This window comes from Sapajus apella, unplaced genomic scaffold (genome assembly GCF_009761245.1).
Source record: "Sapajus apella isolate SASKATOON/1434 unplaced genomic scaffold, GSC_monkey_1.0 scaffold68, whole genome shotgun sequence".
NCBI classification, from domain to species: Eukaryota; Metazoa; Chordata; class Mammalia; order Primates; family Cebidae; genus Sapajus; species Sapajus apella.
This window is the reverse complement of record NW_022437008.1, coordinates 7,693,318-7,713,516: the sequence shown is the minus strand read 5'-3', so window position 1 is coordinate 7,713,516 and position 20,199 is coordinate 7,693,318. Positions and strand designations below refer to the sequence as shown.

General features: G+C 43.9%; 1 protein-coding gene across 1 annotated transcript in view; it reads left to right on the top strand.

Moving 5' to 3' along the window:
* The window catches only part of TDRD12 (tudor domain containing 12), a 68,026-nt gene that overhangs the window by 35,127 nt on the left and 12,700 nt on the right, over positions 1-20,199 (top strand). Inside the window, exons 11-21 of the mRNA XM_032249147.1 lie at positions 768-828; positions 1,185-1,292; positions 4,602-4,787; positions 7,834-7,990; positions 8,412-8,539; positions 10,929-11,120; positions 11,374-11,502; positions 13,035-13,152; positions 14,039-14,172; positions 14,303-14,523; positions 18,772-18,871. Coding sequence (XP_032105038.1) covers positions 768-828; positions 1,185-1,292; positions 4,602-4,787; positions 7,834-7,990; positions 8,412-8,539; positions 10,929-11,120; positions 11,374-11,502; positions 13,035-13,152; positions 14,039-14,172; positions 14,303-14,523; positions 18,772-18,871 — 1,534 coding nt within the window. The remainder of the gene's footprint in view (positions 1-767; positions 829-1,184; positions 1,293-4,601; positions 4,788-7,833; positions 7,991-8,411; positions 8,540-10,928; positions 11,121-11,373; positions 11,503-13,034; positions 13,153-14,038; positions 14,173-14,302; positions 14,524-18,771; positions 18,872-20,199) is intronic.

Below are 20,199 nucleotides of genomic sequence, written 5' to 3'. Positions count from 1 at the left end.
CCTGTAATCCCAGCACTTTGGGAAGCCGAGGCTGGCAGGTCACCTGAGATCAGGAGTTTGAGACCAGCCTGGCCAACATGGCGAAGCCCTGACTCTACTAAAAATTCACCAGGTGAGGTCGCGGGTGCCTGTAATCCCAGCTACTCGGGAGGCCGAGGCAGGAGAATTGCTTGAACCCAGGAGACGGAGGTTGCAGTGAGCTCAGATCGCGCCATTGCACTCCAGCCTGGGTGACAGAGCAAGACTTCATCTTAAAGAAAAAAGTCTATTTACGGGAATGGGGCTTTAGGAAAGAGTGTAGTTTGCCATATGTGTAGCCAACCCTCTTTATCCTGGCGTCCCCACCATGTCTGTGGGTTGTGACTTCTCTGTGACCGTCCCTGGCCTTACCCATGTTAGGGTGGGGCTGGATCTAAAGGAGAGCAGTTTCAAATTCCTCCTTCTCTCAGAGGTGGCTGTAGGCAAGTCCTATCTGGTCTCGTTTTCTCATCCATAAAATAAAGATAGTGAAGTCCACTAGTGGCCCCTGAGCTTGGCTGGGGCCCCACAGATACTCTCAGGGGGGCTTTGTGTGGCAGAGTTGTGGCGGCACAGGTGCGGGCCCTCATGTCTCACAAACCAAGCAGAACAGAACAGGCAGCGGTGTACAGCCGAGCCATTGGCTGTGCAGTCCCTGCTACCTCCATCAAGGAAGAACTGAAAGAATAGCTCTACTGAGGAAACAGAAACACATTTTTCTTCACTCTCGTCTTTTAACTATCTTACAGATTACTACAGTTTTTAAATCCTGATCCGTTGAGGGCTGATGGAATCTCTGATCTCCAGCAGGTATTACAGGCCCTAAAAAAGTAAATTAAAAAGAGAGAGAAAATTGCTTATTCTTTGCATCCTTCTCCTTCTTCCCTCCAGACTTGAGATTAGAGGAGAAACTCCTTAAATGGGGGCCTCTACCCGAAGACATCCTTTTAGAAACGATCTAATGGATTGTTGCTTCTGAGAAATTGTTTCATTTTTTGGGGGGGCGGTAATAAATGGTCTTCCTTTTGGAAATGTTTTTTAAAATAAGCGTATATACCCAGGTGTTTACAGTGAAATCTGTATTTCCTTCATTTCCATGAAATTCTTGCTCTCCTGTGCTAACGCTGTGGGCAGATACCGGCTGTCTAATGCACGCGTTCTCTCAGTTGCAGAAGCTGAAGTCGGGCCTGCAGCCACCTGTGGCAGTGCTCCGTAACAAGATCGAGCCCTGCTTAACCATCGAGTCGTCGCCGCTGTCGGCAGAACTGAAGAAGGTACAAGCGCTCGTAAAACCGCATTTATCAAGAAACACCACCGTTTCCTAATACAGAAAGATTTTTAAATGGTTCTAAGGTTGCATTGTATAATTTCTTTGCTTTTGAAATTCTCTTTGTGTGTGTGTGTGTGTGTGTGTGTGTGTGTGTGTGTGTGTGTCTGTGTGTGATCACAGGCATGAGCCACCATGCCCAGCCTAATTTCTCATTTACTCTTAAGTCCAGGTTAGCGTCTTACAAGCGAGCGAGTGAGTGAGTGTTTTGTGAGGCAGCTGCTGTGGAACTGTGAGCCCCTTCTGCAGTCAGGTTTCCAGTATGCCTGGGGACAGGGCTGTGGGAGGAGCAGCAGGCTGCCAGGGGAGTTGTAATGCGCGCCCCAGCTGTTCTTTTCAAAATTGCCTTACAGATGTGGAAAACTGATCATATATGTTTATCTACTTTTTTCTGATTAAAAAAAGTTAAAAAAATTTTTTTAAAGATTGGAAGATGTAACTACCAGGACAAATAGCATGAGAGAGAAGTGGACAGATTCCACAGCCTTAGAAGATAAAAGCAGGAGATGGAGTCTGGCTGCCTCTGCAGGGAAGGAGCACTTTGCAAAGGGAGCGTGAACCCCTTGCTCTGGCTCCTGAGCACCCACAGCTGGCTTCTGTTGTTCTCAGCAGCAAGGTTGGAGGCTCTTTTTGAGGAAACTGAATGGCCCTAGAGAAATGACCTTCAGATGATGCTGTTTGAAATTCTCCCACGAACAGGGCCTGCTTGCTGCCCTGTCTTCCTGTGGTGAGGTGACACTCATGTGGTAACAAGAGTCGCCCACTCCACAGAGCCTCCAGTGTCTTCCTCTCCACCATGAACAGACGTTAGGGGTCATGGACATTTGAAGAAAGCCTTCACCTTAAAAAAAAACAAAAAACAAAAAAAAAAAAAACACCACCACCAGGCCGGGGTGCATTGGCTCACACCTGATCCAGCACTTTGGGAAACTGAGGTGGGCAGATCACCTGAGGTCAGTAGTTTCAGATCAGCCTGGCCAACATGGTGAAACCTCGTCTCTACTAAAAATAGAAAAATTAGCCATGCGTGGGTGGCACGTGCCTGAAGTCCCAGCTACTCGGGAGGCTGAGACAGGAAAATCACTTGAACCCCCAGGAGGCAGAGGTTGCAGTGAGCTGAGATTGTACCACAGAACTCCAGCCTGGGCAGCAGAGCAAGACCCCATCTCAAAGAAAAACAAAAAAACAAAAAAAAAACAAAATAAACTCTCAAGGAAACAAGCAATGCAGTGAATAGGAGAAAATGTTAGAGAATAAATATCCCCAGAGAAAATAAATATCCCCAGAGAGAAGATATTGCATCCCTAACAGTTTACTGTTAAAGGAATGCAATATCTTCTCTCTGGGGATATTTAAAATAGGATATTTTTTAAAGGAACAGGCAGAAAAAAAGGTTCTTGGAAATTCAAAATAATGAAAAATGTAAAAACCACTAGTATGTTTGAGATATAAAAGAGAAGCTAACTCTCAGAAAGTAGAAGAAAAAGGCAAAGAGATGGAAATGAGAGGAAAAATTTTTGAGGGTCTATTTGAGGTCCAGTATCTGAAAATGGAATTTCTCGGAAGAGTGAAGAAGACGGTAGGACGTTTTCTGAAGATTAACGTTTTCTGGACCTAATGGACAAGAATCTTCAGATTAAAAGGGCCTATCCATCACAGGTCCAGCACAACTGCCGAAGAAAGAGATTAGACATGTTCTTGTGAAGCATGTAAGGTGAGGGATCCAAAGATTATGAGAGATGAAACTGGTCCTACACGCCGGACCAGGAATCAAAATGGCTTCAGATGTCTCCACAATGCAGCAGATGAGCATTGATGTCAAAATTCTGATGAGGCTGGGTGCAGTGGCTCACATCTTTAATCCTCATACTTTGGGAGGCCAAGGTACTGATTGCCTGAGCTCAGGAGTTCGAGACCAGCCTGGGCGACATGGTAAAACCCTGTCTCTACTAAAATACAAAAAGTTAGCTCAGTGTGTTGATACCTGCTTGTAGTCCCAGTTGCTTGGGAGGCTGAGGCATGAGAATCACTTGAACCTGGGAAGCAGAGGTTGCAGTGAGCCAAGATCACACCATTGCATTCCAGCCTGGATGACAGAATGAGACTTTGTCTCAAAAAAAAAAAAAAAAAAATTTTTTTTTTTTTTTTTGTTGGAAAGCTCTTTCCAACCAGAGGTCCATACTCAAACTGTGGATGGAGTGTGAGGGTAGAATGAAGACATTAGCAGACATAGAGTCTCAAAAAAACTTACTTCACTTCTACCTTTTGTTAAGAAGATACTGAAATTTCATGTTCTCTACCAAAACAAAGAAGTAACCCGAGAAAGATGACCACATGGGTTGCAGAGGAAGGGTGATGGTGAAGGATGATCCCAGGATGGTTACTGAATGCCAGGTGCAGCGCACGGGTCCTGACTGCAGCTAGGGCTCAGGACTCGAGGACTCACAGAGCTCATGGTGCCAAAACGCTCAGCGTTTTGGAAGATCCTGTACATGTGGGTGGAGAACTGTGTTGGAACATTTGGGTTTTAGTGACGGTTACATAGAAAAATAAGCAAATAAAAACTTACCTTTTAAAAAGCTTTACAGATGAAGCTGATGGACTGGCAGGTTAGGAGAATGAGGAGGAAAAGCCTCATCCTTGGCTGGTGAACTTTAAGTGTCTGTCAATGGGCCACCTGTTGGATCCTTTTAATTTAGAAAATTAAAACAAGAATCTTTTTTTTTTTTTTTTTTTTTTTTTTTTTTTTTTTAAAGACAGAGTCTCGCTCTGTTATCCAGGCTGGAGTGCAGCGATGTGATCTCAGCTCACTGCAACCTCCACCTCCCATGTTCAAGTTATTCTCATGCCTCAGCCTCTGGAGAAGCTGGGATTATACGCATGCGCCACCACACCCAGCTAATTTTTGTATTTTTGGTAGAGATGGGGTTTCACTATGTTGGTCAGGCCGGTCTCCATCTCCTGACCTCAAGTGATCCACCCGCCTCGGCCTCCCAAAGTGCTGGGATTCCAGGCAAGAGCCACCGCACCTGGCTGCAAGAATCTTTTATTGGAAGTCTTAATAGGAGAAAGAGCAAGGGTCTTTTAATAGAAGGTTGGTACTGAGAAAAGATTCCGGGAAACGTAACAGCTTAGGGCTTGGGAAATACCAGGTTTGGCGATGGGTAGTGCTTGTTGGGGTGAAATGAGCCATGCGATGGAGTTGTTGTTAGATTTCTCTACCTTATTTTGGTTTTTGGTTGTTGCTGTTTTGTAGGCTCTTCAAAGAAATAAGTTTCCGGGCCCCAGCCACACCGAATCTTACTCTTGGCCTCCCATAGCCCGTGGCTGTGACGTGGTTGTCATTTCTCACTGTGAAAGCGACCCTTTGCTCTACCTCCCACCAGTGCTGACAATTTTGCAAACAGGGGCCTGCTACAAGTCATTACCAAGTAGAAACGGAGTAAGTCAAACACAGTTTTGCCTCACAACCAAATCGGTTGAATATTTATTTTAAAATTACACACCTCTCCTTTGGGGAAAGTCAGGTTCCATTATTCAGTTTGATTTTCAAACTTCCAGGCCAGAAACTGTCCTATGAGAAAGTGTCCTTTCCCCATTCCAATTACTGATGCTCTCACACTGATTCTCACCTGGAGCCCCCAGTTGTGAGCCATTGGCTGAGGCTTTTAGAAATGGTTATTGAGGCCCAGCACTGTGGCCCACGTCTGTAATCCCAGCACTTCGGGAGGCTGAGGCGGGTGGATCACCTGAGGTCACGAGTTCGAGACCATCCTGGCCAACATGGTGAAACCCCATCTCTACTAAAAATACAAAAAATTAGGTGGGCTTGGTGACCTGCCTGTAATCCCAGCTACTTGGGAGGCTGAGGCAGGAGAATCGCTTGAATCTGGGAGGTGGAAGTTGCAGTGAGCTGAGATCACGCCATTGCACACCAGCCTGGGCAACAAGAGCGAAACTCCATCTCAAAAAAAACAAAAAAGAAATGGATATTACGTTTCTAAAATGCTCTCACAGACCTAAGTCTATCTAACCATTACAGCAGGTGCATGAGATGGGCAGGCCATGCATTGTTCTCCCCATTTCACAGAGGAGAAAACGAGGCTCAGCAAGAGTTACTGGGGTAAATTTCCCTGTGACAAGGCTAGGAGTGGGGTTGAAGTCAGGGCCTCCACTGCCTCTGCCAGTCATTTCGTAGCCCCCCACCCTGCTTCATAATCCTTCTTAACTTTTTTCATGTGGGGAAACCTCAGAATAACTGTATTAAGTCTGTTCTAGCCTTGCTATAAATACCTGAGGCTGGGTAATTTATAAAGAAGAGGGGCTTAACTGGCTCATGGGTCTGCAGGCTGGAGCAGAAGCATGATGTTGGCATCTACTCGGCTTCTGTGGAGGCCTCAGTAAACTCACAATCGTGATGGAAGTCTAAGGGGGGGCAGGTGTGACACGTGGCCGGAGCAGGAGATGGGGAGGTGCCACATACTTTTAAACACTAGATCTCAAAGAACAGCAGCAAGAGGATGGTGCTAACCCATTCATGAGAAATGGCCACCATGATCCAGTCACCTCCCACCAGCCCCCACCTCCAAATACTGGAGATGACAATTCAACATGAAATTTGGACAGGGACGCAGATCCAAACCATATCACTAAGAAAGAGGTGGTGGGAAAGGGAGGAGCAGTGTGAAGGTAAACGACAGTGGGTGTGGCCCTGCGCTGCTGGGTTGCAGCTGTTAGGGGCCTGATGGGCATGGGCATCAGCAGCATGAGGGCCACCGCTTCCTGTAACTCTCACTAAAACCCAAATGTTCCCCCAAACCTGCCTCTTGGGGCCTGGCACTGAGGGCGCTCCAGACAGGGCTCTGCCAGTGAAAAACAGCAATACGAAGAACATAGGTTGCAGTTAGAAAAGATACTAGCTCATTTTTCTAATCATGCCTTGCAGTTTCATGATTTCTCTTTAGAAAGTTCCATCTGTTATTATGAATCGATTTAATCAAATTAATGGATATGTTTCTATCTTCCAAATTAGTTAGCAGCAGAGCCCTGCTGATGAGAAGCCACTTGTGTTGAGGACAAACCCTGGGTTGGGGCAGAAAGGGACATCCAGGTCTCATCCCTGTGGCCCCCAGCTTTCTCATGCCTCTATGGTCAACCAGCTTTCAGGCCTGTGCCTGGAATTTGGGCCCACCTGGATCTGCGTGAATGAAAGAGGAGGCTCTGCTTGTCTTTGGTTACTGGAGGGTGTGTGCCAGGAAGGTTTCTGGCAGGCGATGCAAATTCCTGAGTTACCTGTGGGCGCACAGAGGGCAGGGTTCAGAAGATAGTCTCCTAAGGAAGAGGAGCTTGTCTTTTTTTTTTTTTTTTTTTTTTTGAGACAGCCTTGCTTTGTCACCCAGGCTGGAGTGCAGTGGCATGATCTTGGCTCACTGCAACCTCTGCGTCCCGAGTTCAAGCAATTCTCCTGTCTCAGCCCTCTGAGTAGTTGGGACTACAGGCACACGCTACCATGACTGGATAATTTCTATATTTTTAGTAGAGACAGGGTTTCACCATATTGGTCAGGCTGGTCTCGAACTCATGACCTAGGGTGAACCACCCGCCTCAGCCTCCTAGTGTTGGGATTACAGGTGTGAGCCACTGCGCCCAGCCAGGGTTCGTCTTTTTTAAGGCCCCTTTCAGGAGGCATTTAGTTCATTCTTGTGCTTAGGATCTGTGCAGGGGATCTGGAGTCAGACTGCTTGGGTTCAAATCCTATTGCTATCATGTATTAGCTGTGCAACCTCGGGCAACTGACTTCACCTCTCTGTGCCTCAAATTCCTCACCTAAGTGCAGCAGTGATAGCCTCTGCCCCATGAGAGTGTTTTAAGAGCTAAATAAATGAATACTTGTGATGTACTTCATTGAGACTCTCAGAAAAATATGACTCAATGTGTCTAAATAGATTTAGACACATTGAGTCATATTTTTCTGAGAGTCTCAATCTAAATAGATTTAGACACATTGAGTCGTATTTTTTTTTTTTTTTTGAGACGGAGTCTTGCTCTGTCACCCAGGTTGGAGTGCAGTGGCGCTATCTCTGCTCACTGCAACCTCTACCTCCCAGGTTTAAGCGATTCTCCTACCTCAGCCTCCTGAGCAGCTGGTACTACAGGCGCATGCCACCAGGCCCAGCTAATTTTTTGTAGTTTTAATAGAGACAGGGTTTGACTCCACCATGTTCGCCAGGATGGTCTAGATCTCCTGACCTTGTGATCCACCCTCCTCTGCCTCCCAAAGTGCTGGGATTACAGGAATGAGCCAGCACACCCAGCCTGTGTCTAAATCTATTTTAATGAAATTATACTGTAACTTTTCTGACCTATATGATGATGATAGCAGAAACTTAGGGAGCGCTGCTTCCGTACAAAGAGATGTTCTTGATGTTTCACATGTGGATGCTGAATTCCTAACTACTGTCTAGAGTCATTTGAATGTGTCTTTGCAGCCTCTCGCAGTCATTGTGTGCCCTGGATGGAAGAAGGCCCAATTTATTTTTGAATTATTGGGAGAATACAGCATGTCCTCCAGGCCTCTTCATCCTGTGCTATTAACAATTGGGCTCCACAAAGAGGAAGCCAAAAAAACAAAGCTTCCAAAGGGCTGTAAGTATCCTTTTCAAGCAGCTGGGTTTCTCTACAGAAGACAGTGGAGCCTGGCCAGGCAGGCCTGTGTCCGCAGTTATGTGGCTTGTGGCCTTTTGTGGCTTAACGCACTCACAGTCACTAGTCCAGACCTGCATGTCCGCTCCCCACAATATTGATTATGAAAGTTTGATCTTGACTGACGTCTACTTCACTGAGAAAACTATGTCACTTCATTCATTTATCAACTATTTACTGAACACTTAAGCTGTTTGTTAGATGCTGGGCACATGGTGTTGACTAAAACCCACCCACCTGAGGACAGAAACAGTGTTTTGCTTCATTGGAAGGCCTTTCTAGAAAGTATGTGGACTGTTAGCAGAGGAAATCTTGGAACAACCTGTGGAAAATTGAAAATGTTCACTTTTTCTTTTAAACGCAGGTGATGTGATTGTTACCACCCCACACAGCCTGCTGAGGCTTCTCGCCTGTCAGAGCCTGCTATTCCTCAGGCTCTGCCACCTGGTCCTGGATGAGGTGGAGGTGCTATTCTTGGAAGCCAACGAACAGGTGAGTGTGGCTTAAGGTCCTCATTGCTCAGAAGAGAGATGTGATTAACGTGCTAACTGCTGGCAAGAAGAAGGAAAAGAGTCTGGTTGGGGCATACGTTGGTGAATCTAAAACTTTTTCTTGCTTTAATTTCTGTAATTCAGAAGAAAGAATAGTTATCTGAAATTTCCTTCCCAATGTTAAAATTCTTTCTGAAGAGCAAACATTCTTTCCCTGAGTGATTTCTTAAAATGCTTAAAATTTTTCTGATTACAGAAGCAATGATTTTTATTTAGAAAATTTAAGACTTGGAGAAGAGCACTTGAAAAACCCAGTCCCCACAGCCATAGTCGTAGAAGGGATCCTTCTTCCTGTTTTGGAGTACTGGCTTCTTTTTCTTTGAATTCTTGTGTTTGTTGATAGACACAGTTAATCAAAGATCAGGGTGCTGTTTTGTAGCCCGCATTGTGCAGGGCGCAGCAGCATGAGGGCCACCGCTTCCTGTTCCACAGCCTGGTGGCTATTGGCCATATGGTATTCAGTTCTGTGGACATCACAGAGTTTGTTTTAAAACTGTCTTGATTTTGGACATTGGACATAATTTGTATCTGTGTGTGGCTACGGAACATGAATTTTTTTTTAATTGCCCAACTTCCTGTTGACTCGTAAGAACATAAATGTTTTTTGCGCTTGTTTCCTTTAGGATGAATTCCTAGGAAGGGATTCATGGGTCAGAGGCTGTGAGCTCTTGTAAGGCTTTTCTTGGAAGCAGTGTCACGCGATCACCAAGTGTGTGCACCCGGGAGTAACGCTGGCCTCAGCTTTGAATCCAGTCTTTGTTACTGACTATGGGGCTATGCAGGGTTCCTGAACTCATCTGAAATCTCAGGTTCTGATTTTCATAAAACTAGTATCTAGGCCGGGCGTGGTGGCTCACGCCTGTAATCCCAGCACTTTGGGAGGCCGAGGTGGGTGGATCGCGAGGTCAAGAGATTAAGACCATCCTGGCCAACATGGTGAAACCCCACTCTACTAAAAATACAAAAATTAGGTGAGCGAAGAGGTGCATGCCTGTAGTCCCAGCTACTTGGAAGGCTGAGGCAGGAGAATCGCTTGAACCCGGGAGACGGCAGTTGCAGTGAGCCGAGATCTCGCCATTGCACTCCATCCTGACAACAGAATGGAGTTTTTAACACTCTGTCTTAAAAACAAACAAACAAACAAAAACTAATGTCTAGGCATACTGCTCTGTGCAATGTCCTTTCTGAAGGCATGACCTGACCTGCACTCCCGTCAGCCACATGCCAGGCTCTCCACATCCCTTCGAGAGCAGGCTTGGCCCAGGTTTCTCTTACAGTCTAATTGGCCAACAGTGCGATCTTGTCAACCTAACTTACATTTCATTGATTACTTTTTAAGTTTTCAGTTAATTCATTTCGATCATTTATCTCCACTCTGAGTTGCTTATTCATTTCCTTATTTTCTGTTGGGAGGATCATCTTTTACTGATCAGTTTTTAAAGGTTTTTATTCGAAAATGTTAATCTCTTATTAGCTTGTTATACATATTCACCAAGATGTTGCTTGTGCTTTAATTTTGTTTATAATGGAGATTGTAGGATATTTGTTGACTTTAAACTTAACATTTTCTCCTATTTAATTTTTGCCTTTTATTTTTTATTTTTTTAAATTATTTATTATTATTTTTTTTTGAGACGGAGTTTCGCTCTTGTTACCCAGGCTGGAGTGCAATGGCGCGATCTCGGCTCACTGCAACCTCCGCCTCCTGGGTTCAGGCAATTCTCCTGCCTCAGCCTCCTGAGTAGCTGGGATTACAGGCACGCGCCACCATGCCCAGCTAATTTTTTGTATTTTTAGTAGAGACGGGGTTTCACCATGTTGACCAGGATGGTCTCGATCTCTTGACCTCGTGATCCACCCACCTCGGCCTCCCAGAGTGCTGGGATTACAGGCGTGAGTTTATTTTTTATTTTTGAGATGGAGTTTCATTCTTGTAGCCCAGGCTGGAGTGCAATGGCGTGATCTTGGCTCACTGCAACCTCCACCTTCTGGGTTCAAGCGATTCTCTGTCCTCAACTTCCCAAGTAGCTGGGATTGCAGGCATCTACCACCACGCCCAGCTAATTTTTGTACTTTTAGCAGAGATGGAGTTTTGCCATGTTGGCCAGGCTGGTCTCGAACTCCTGACTTCAGGTGATCCATCCACCTCAACCTCCAAAAGTGCTGGGATTATAGGCATGAGCCCCCATGCCTGACCTTTTCCTTTTGTTTCTGAAAGACTTTCCCCACTCTGAAAACAGAAAATATACAATCCCTTACATTTTATGTTCTGCCACACTAGTTCTTACTCTTCTGAAGTATAAATGAAATGAATCATACTATTTTTTCAGATGTTTGCTATATTAGATAACTTTAAAAAAAATATTGAAGTTGAAGGAAGGGAATCTGCACCACATCAGATTGTTGCAGTTGGAGTTCATTGGAACAAACATATAGAACATCTCATCAAGGAGTTCATGAATGATCCCTACATCGTGATCACAGCCATGGAAGAGGCTGCTCTCTATGGCAACGTCCAACAGGTAATTGTGTGTGCATGTGTGTTGTTGGAGGGCTGATGAACACCAGCAACTTTTATTTCATAGCTTAATATTAAACAATTACAGCTTTGATTTTATATATAAATTATGAATGAAATACAATTATAGTTGAATATTTAAATTTCTATTGATTTACTATATATTCTTTTCTATTAAAATCCCAACAGCTATGGAAAGTGGATCTGGAGCACCTAGGGCATTAAAAAGTCACACTGTTTCTGTACTTCATTACCAGGTAGTCCATCTTTGCCTAGAATGTGAAAAAACCTCTACTTTACTCCAAGCTCTTGATTTCATTCCAAGTCAGGCACAAAAGACCTTGATCTTCACCTGCTCTGTAGCTGAAACAGAAATAGTGTGTAAGGTGAGCCCATCCCCATATAAAAATGTTCTGTTTGTTTCAACTGGTTGACTCTCATGTCATCACAAAATTACTGGGGTAGTTGACTGTGTGGCAGGAAAGTACAGTTTTACAAATTTAACATCAATCAGAAGAGGTGGGGGGTTGCTCACTGAGCATGGAGGCTGGAGGCCTGGTGCTGGGCAGAAGCAGGTGGGTGGGCAGGGCCTTTCCCCTACATCAGCGTTCTCCAGGGTAGAACAGTTTCATCTTGGTGGACCATTAAAAGTGTTAATTTATAAACATGAAAACATCTTCTGTACCCTCTGTTTAAGAAGATTGAGGTGGCTCTTGCCTGAAATCCCAGCCCTTTGGGAGGCTGAGGTGGGAAGATTGCTTGAAGCCAAGAGCTCAAGACCAGCCTGGGCAACATTTTTCTACCAAAAAAATAAAAATAAAAAAGATTGAGAAGATAACAGTAAAAGATAACATACAGCCAAAAAAATCAAATAAATTGGCTAAAGATGTATTCAGTTTTACTTTGTACATATTAGTGCTAAAATGTAGAAGTGAAGCCAACTACCAAATATGAGAATTAGTAGTACATCTACCTTTCTGCAACAATGAGCTAGAAGGTATAGTTATATGGTACTCCAGTCAACAAGGACTTTCTATCTGATGTATATGTGTATATGCATATATATATATACATATATATACACACATATATACATACACACATATATATACATACACACACACATATACACACATATGTATACATATATACACACACATATGTATACACATATACATACATACATATATACATATATATACACACACACATATATATACACACACATATACATATATACACATATATACATATGTATACACACATACGCACATATATACATATATATACACACACATATACACACACACATATATACACACACATATACACATACACACACATATACACACATACACACACACATACACACACACATATATACACACACACACATATATACACACACATACACATATACACATAAATACATATACACACACATATATACACATACACACACATATACACATATACACACACATATATACACATACACACATATATATACACACACACCCATATACACATATACACACACACATACACACATATATACACACACATACATATATACACATACACACACATATATACATATATACACACACACACACATATACACCTATACACACACACACATCACACACAGATATAGCTGTGCTATTTTAAAAGCAAGCAAAATTTTTAGCAAAATATTGCTTATTTCACTTGAGGAAGGTTTTAGACATAAACTACTGAGTTTTGGAAATATATTTAAGTTTCCAATCATCTCATTCATTCTTAAGAATTACGGGATCAGTGAGGTAGTGCCCTCACAGATAATTTAAAGTGCTTTACATTGACAATTACTGATGGAGCAGTCGGCTTCCAGCCTATATCCCTGACCGCGACCTGGCTTCTTTGGTTTCATCTTTAGGTAGTAGAAAGCAGTTCAATATTTTGCTTGAAGATGCATAAAGAAGTGGTTTTTAACTTACAAAATGTTTTAGAACAATGGAAGAAGAAGTTAAGTTCTGGCTCTCATATTATATTAGGTAAGTGTTTTAATTTCTACTTCTGTTTGGTGAAGGCTGAGCTACTAGGAATCCTATCTTTAATTCATTTGTATATCTCATCTTCAGATTTCTCATTATTACCCAGGTTTACTGACAGTTTATTAGCAATGTTAATTTCAAAATGAAAATCTCCACTAAGATTTTGATGTTGAGGTGATCTCTCAGGTCAGTGGGCAGCCACCATTAGTCTAGATATTCTCCCTAGAGTTATAGTTTGAGGATCACTGTCGTATATAAAGAGACATATATATAGTCATCCATTATTGCTAAATTTAATATTAGAAATATAAAAGTCAAAATGTGGAGCCGGGCTCAGTGGCTCACGCCTGTAATCCCAGCATTTTGGGAAGCCAAGGTGGGTGGATCATGAGGTCAAGAGTTCAAGACTAGCCTGGCCAACGTGGTGAAACCCCATCTCTAAAAAAAATACAAAAATTAGCTGGACACAGTGGTGCACACCTGTAGTCCCAGCTACTTGAGAGGCTGAGACAGGAGAATTGCTTGAACCGGGAAGTGGAGGTTGCAGTAAGCCAAAATCATGCTACTGCACTCCAGCCTGGGCTACAGAGTAAGACTTCATCTGAAAAAGTAGAAAAGTCAAAATGCATAGAATAAGTGGAAAACATATGGGCTTCTTGGATTTATAATAAGAGACATTTTTCAGGCTAAAAAGGAGACCACTTTTCTCTGGATTTTAAGTACTGGGCTGCGGCATTTTGGGGAAAAAATGGGGGAGAAGTTTCTCTGCATCCAAAAAAGTAAAATGTGATACAGAAATGCACTGCGGTGTGGCCGTGGGAACTGCTGGTTAAAGTAAGTGTGGTAACTTCAGCGCACGTGACACTGTCGGACTCCCTCTCTGCAGCCCTCACAGATGACTGCGTCCCACTCTTGGCCATCACTGATGCCACGTGTGTGATTCACTTCAGCTTCCCTGCCTCGCCAAAAGTTTTTGGTGGACGCCTGTATTGCATGTCTGATCATTTTCACACTGAACAGGTTTGGTGAATTTTTATTCTCTTCCATATTCCACTGGCATCTTCTGTGTCATGATAAACTCAGTCCACAAGGTTTCCTCATTCAGACTGGAATAGATGATCCACTTCCTTTATTCACCCCCACTTTTTAGGGTTCTCCTGCAGAACAGGGAGATAAGAAAGCCAAATCTGTCTTGCTGCTGACAGAGAAAGATGCGAGCCATGCAGTGGGCATCCTGCGCTACTTGGAGCGAGCGGACGCCAAAGTCCCCGCAGAGCTGTACGAGTTCACCGCAGGAGTTCTGGAAGCCAAAGAAGATAAGAAAGCCACAAGACCTCTTTGTCCATATCTGAAGGCTTTTGGTTTTTGCAAGTAAGCCAGTGATTTGTTTCTTATTAAACTGAGCTATAATCTGCAGTAAAGTGCACAGCTGTTGCGGTGTGGTGAATTGTCATGTATCTGTAGAAGCCACCACCTGCTCTGAGGGAGCGGCCCTGGGGTTCCCTCACTCTCATCCCCATCTGGTGCCCTCCCCTCTGAAGGGCTGTCAGTGCTGATTAATTTTGCTTGGTTTTGAACGCCATAGAAATGGCATCGTGATTTGTTGTTTTTCATGCCTGGCTTCTTTCTCTCAGCCTCATGTCTGTGACTTTGGTCTGTTTTGTGTGTATCTGTGATTTGTTTTGTAGCTCAGTCTTCTGTTGTATGACTGTATCACAGTGTGTGTATCCATTCTCCTGTGGATGAGCATGTGAGTGGTTTCCACTAGCAGGCTATGATGTTTGAAGCTGCTAGGAACACGTTTGGCCATGTCTTTTGTGGAAATGTGCACCCATTTCTCTTGGGTAGATGCTCCGGAGTAGAAGTGGCAGGTCGTGGGGTAGGCATGCATTTAACTCTTCCAAAGCGGCTGGCCATTTTCTGGTCTGGTTAGTGCTGTCTGAGACGCTGAGCTGTCCACCACCCTCACCAATGCTTACTGTTGGTGGAGGTGGAGTGGTAAACCATTTTGATGTTAATTTGCATTCTCTAATGATTAATGATGTTGAATATCTTTTCATCGGCTTGTGGGACAGTGGGTCATTCTCTTTTTGTGAAGTGCCTGTTGAGGTCTTTTGACATGGAGTGCTTATCTTTTTCTTCTTGGTTTGTGGGTGGAGTAGCTTATCTATACTCAACGCAAGTGCTTTGTGTGATGCGTGCACTGAGAATGTCTCCTCCAAGCTATGGCTTGGATTTTCACTCTTTATTTTTTTTTTTTTAAATTTATTTATACTTTAATTCCTGGGGTACATGTGCAGAACGTGCAGATTTGTTACATAGGTATACATGTGCTATGGTGGTTTGCTGCATTCATCACTCTGCTGATGAACAGTCATTTTTAATTTTGATGAAGTATTTTCAGATTACTTTTTGTGTGCTTTTATATAGGAAATATTTGCCTATGTCAGCTGGGCATGGTGGCTCATGCCTGTAATCCCAATACTTCGGGAGGCCAAGGTGGGCAGATCAGTTGAAGCCAGGAGTTTGAGACCAGCCTGGCCAACATGGTGAAACCCTGTCTCTACTAAAAATGCAAAAATTAGCTGGGTGTGGTGGCACAGGCCTGTAATCCCAGCTACATAGGAGGCTGAGGCAGGAGTATCTCTTGAACCTGGGAAGTGGAGGTTGTTGTGAACCAAGATTGCACTACTATACTCCAGCCTGGGCAGCAGAGTGAGAGATTGTTACACTGCACTCCAGCCTGGATGACAGAGAAAAATTCCATCTAAAAAAAAATTGTCTATTTCAAGGTCATGAAGGCATTCTTCTATACTTCTAGAAGCTCTGTAGTTTTAGCTTTCACAGATATAATTCATATTAAATTAGTTTTTATATATGACCAGGTATGGTGGCTCACACCTATAATCCCATCACCTTTTGAGGCTAAAGTGGGAGGATCACTTGAGCTCAGGATTTCAAGACCAGCCTGGGCAACACAGGAAGACCCAGTCTCCTTAAAAAATATAAACAAATAAATTAGCCAGCTGTGGTGGCACATGCTTGTAGTCCCAGCCACTCAGGAGCCTGGGGTAGGAGAATCGCTTGAGCCTTGGAAGTCGGGGATGCAGTGAGTCATCACTGTGCCACTGCACTCCAGCCTGGGCAAAAGAACGGGACCCTGTGTCCAAAAAAAAGTATATGTGTAATGTGAGATCTGGGGGCAAGGTTTGCTTTTTCCATATGGATGATGGTTTTCTCCAGGATCATTTATGTAAAACATCATTTGGTTCTCACTGCATTAGTGTGTTTGCCATAAGCCAGGTGATGGCATATGTGGTCTATTTTTGGACTCAGTTCTGTTACAGTGGTCTGTTTGTCTAACTTTATACCAGTACGCTTTCTTAGAGCAAGTCTCAGGAGCTGGTGTATGAGGCCTCCAGCTTGGTCCTCTTCAAGGTTGTTTGGCTATTTTAAATTCATTGCATCTCCACATACATTTTATTTTTTGTATTTTATTTTTTTTGAGGTGGAGTCTTGCTCTGTTACCCAGGCTGGAGTGCAGTGGCACGATCTTGGTTCACTGCACCCTCCGTCTCCTGGGTTCAAACAATTCTCCTACCTCAGCTTCCCAAGTAGCTGGGAATACAGGTATCCGCCACCACACCCAGCTAATTTTTGTATTTTTGGTAGAGACGGGGTTTCACCATGTTGGCCAGGAGGCTGCCTCAGCCTCCTAAAGTGCTGGGATTACAGGCGTGAGCCACTGCACCCAGCCTCCACATACATTTTAGAATGAGCCAGTTAGTTTTTCCAGAAACCCTGAGGAATTTTGCTAGGGACTGCATTGATTGTGTTAATCAGCTTGCAGAACAAGGTATCCGCTTGGGTACCTTGACAGTCAAGGGGTCCCTCTGCATGATCCAGACACAACACCACTGCTTGCTTGATACACAGACAGCTCACGCTGGGGCATGGGTATCTGATACATAGCTGCTGGATTGAATTTGAAGGTAACTGTTGACATTAATGGTTTTGAATTATGGTACATTAAATGTGTTACTAGCAGCATTTCTATTTATGTTTAAAGAATACCGACTTTTTTTTTTTTTTTTTTTGAGAAAGATTCTGGCTCTATCATCCAGGCTGGAGTGCAGTGGAGTGATCTCAGCTCCCTAAAACCTCTGCCTCCCGGCTTCAGGCAGGTATTGAGCCACAGCCTCCCAAGTACTGTATCTGGGATCACAGGTGTGTACCACCACACCCAGCTAATTTTTGTATTTTTAGTAGAGATGGGATTTGCCATGTTGGCCAAGCTGGTCTCAACAGAGTGAGACCAAACTCTTAAAAAATTGCTAGAGAAATAATGAAGTATGGGCTCAAGTGATCCGCCTAACTTGACCTCCCAAAGTGCTGGGATTACAGGCATGAACCACCGTCCCCAGCCAAATGCTGGCTGACTGACTGACGGACTGACTTATTTATTTATTTATTTATTTTATTTGGAGACAGAGTCTTGCTCTGTCACCCAGGCTGAAGTACAGTGCCACCATCTTGGCTCACTGCAGCCTCCGCCTCCTGGGTTCAAGCATTTCTCCTGTATCAGCCTTCCGAGTAGCTGGGACTACATACAGTAGTAGGCACTACATGTAGGTAAATTTTTGTATTTTTAGTAGAGATGGGGTTTCACCATGTTGGCCAGGCTGGTCTTGAACTCCTGACCTCAGGTGATTTGGCTGTCTCGGCCTCCCAAAGTGCTGGGATTACAGGCATGAGTCACTGTGCTCGGCCTCAAATACTGACTTTTAAAATGGCAATTTCAACTATTTCTCCATGTGGAGGTAGCATTGTAGTTAAGGAACGGCTTCTAGGTTGAGGTCGATTGGCCTTTGTTGTGTATTGCGACAGTGTATTTCTAATTCAGTCTTTATTTTGGAAGTATATTTTGTTCATTTACATAGGGCATTTTAGAATGTCTAGAGAAATAGGGTGGCTGAGCTGGGAGGATCTCTTGAGCCCAGGAGTTAAGAGGCTATGGTGAGACACGCTTGTGCCACCACACTCCAGCCTGGGCAACAGTGAGACCAAACTTTTTTTTTTTTGAGACGGAGTTTCACTCTTGTTACCCAGGCTGGAGTGCAATGGCGCGATCTCGGCTCACCGCAACCTCCGCCTCCTGGGTTCAGGCAATTCTCCTGCCTCAGCCTCCTGAGTAGCTGGGATTACAGGCACGCGCCACCATGCCCAGCTAATGTTTTGTATTTTTAGTAGAGACGGGGTTTCACCATGTTGACCAGGATGGTCTCGATCTCTTGACCTCGTGATCCACCAGCCTTGGCCTCCCAAAGTGCTGGGATTACTGGCGAGACCGAACTCTTAAAAGAAAAAAAAATGTTTGCTAGAGAAATAATGAAGTAACTCATTAAGTTTATTCAGTGTTAATTAAAATGTAGAATCCATTTCCATTTATTTATGTATTGTTAGTGTCATCTGAAATATTTAATGTGTTTATTCAACAGGGTGTTTGGAACAAAAGTTCTCTGATTTAAGTTGCAGATAATTTTCTGAAGAAAGCAGTAAAATTCACATTAACAGTTATTATTTATTTATGATTTTTAAATCTCGTCATTTTATTTTCAGAGACAAAAGGATCTGTCCTGACCGACACCGTATTAATCCAGAAATAGACATGCCAAGAAAACTGTCCAGCCAAGCCCTACCTTCATTTGGATACATTAAAGTAGGTTAAAGATCCTCGTGTCCCGTGACGATCCGTCATGTTAATGAACATGTTTTATTTGTTAAGCAGGATCTTAGTCGATGTAATGAAGCCTTTCAGGGACCAGTAGTAACATACCACCATCAGTCCGACCGGAGGCACACGTCCGTACAGGGCACCTTATGTCAGGGCCCCAGCTTATTTATAAGCCAAGATCAAATTCAGTAATGGATGACAATTTAAGGACTTTTTTTTTTCAATTATATTTTCAGAAAAAAATGTTTCTGTTTGGGGGCTGTTAAAAATAATGCAGTGACCTGGTGTGGTGGCTCACACCTGTAATCTCATCATTTTGGGAGACCAAGGCGGGCAGATCACTTGAGGCCAGGAGTTCAAGACCAGCCTGGGCAACATAGTGAGACCTTGTCTCTACAGATTTTTTCAATAATAATAATGCAGTGATTACATGAATCTTTTCAAGGCATTCATGATAATTTCTTTGAGGAAAATTGTGTAATAAGATGCATATAGAATTGCCAAGCTAAGAATTTTTTATTTTCTTTCAACTCTTTTTTTTTATTAATTTCTTCATTTCTTTTTGAGCATGTCGTTTCTCTCCTTTTCACCTGTTTCCTTAGGGCAATATCTATTTTGTTAGTTTTGTAGACTGCTGTAACTGATTACCACTTAGTCGATGTAATGAAGCCTTTCAGGGACCAGTAGTAACATACCACCATCAGTCCGACCGGAGGCACACGTCCGTACAGGGCGCCTTATGTCAGGGCCCCAGCTTAGTGACTTAAAGCAACACACATTTCTTCTGTCATGTTCCTGGATGCCAGAGTCCAACGTCAGGGTATCACCAGGGCTGTGCCCCTCCACAGCCTCCAGAGGGTGACCTGGCCTGCTCCTCGCCCGGCGTCCTTGCGTCTCAGCCGGCAGCCCCTGTCACTGTCTCTCCACTTGCATCTTTACATGACCTCCTCTTCTCTGTGCCCCTTATAAAGGACATTTCATTGGAGGGAGGGCCCACCTGGATCACCCAGAGCCCTTTCCCAGTCTGCAGACTTCAGTACATCTGTAAAGACCCTGTTTTCAAGTCAGGTCAAAGTCACAGTGGCCTTGGGGGTTAGAACATGGACATACCGGCCAGGCGCGGTGGCTCAAGCCTGTAATCCCAGCACTTTGGGAGGCCGAGGCGGGTGGATCACGAGGTCAAGAGATCGAGACCATCCTGGTCAACATGGTGAAACCCTGTCTCTACCAAAAATACAAAAAATTAGCTGGGCATGGTGGTGCGTGCCTGTAATCCCAGCTACTCAGGAGGCTGAGGCAGGAGAATTGCCTGA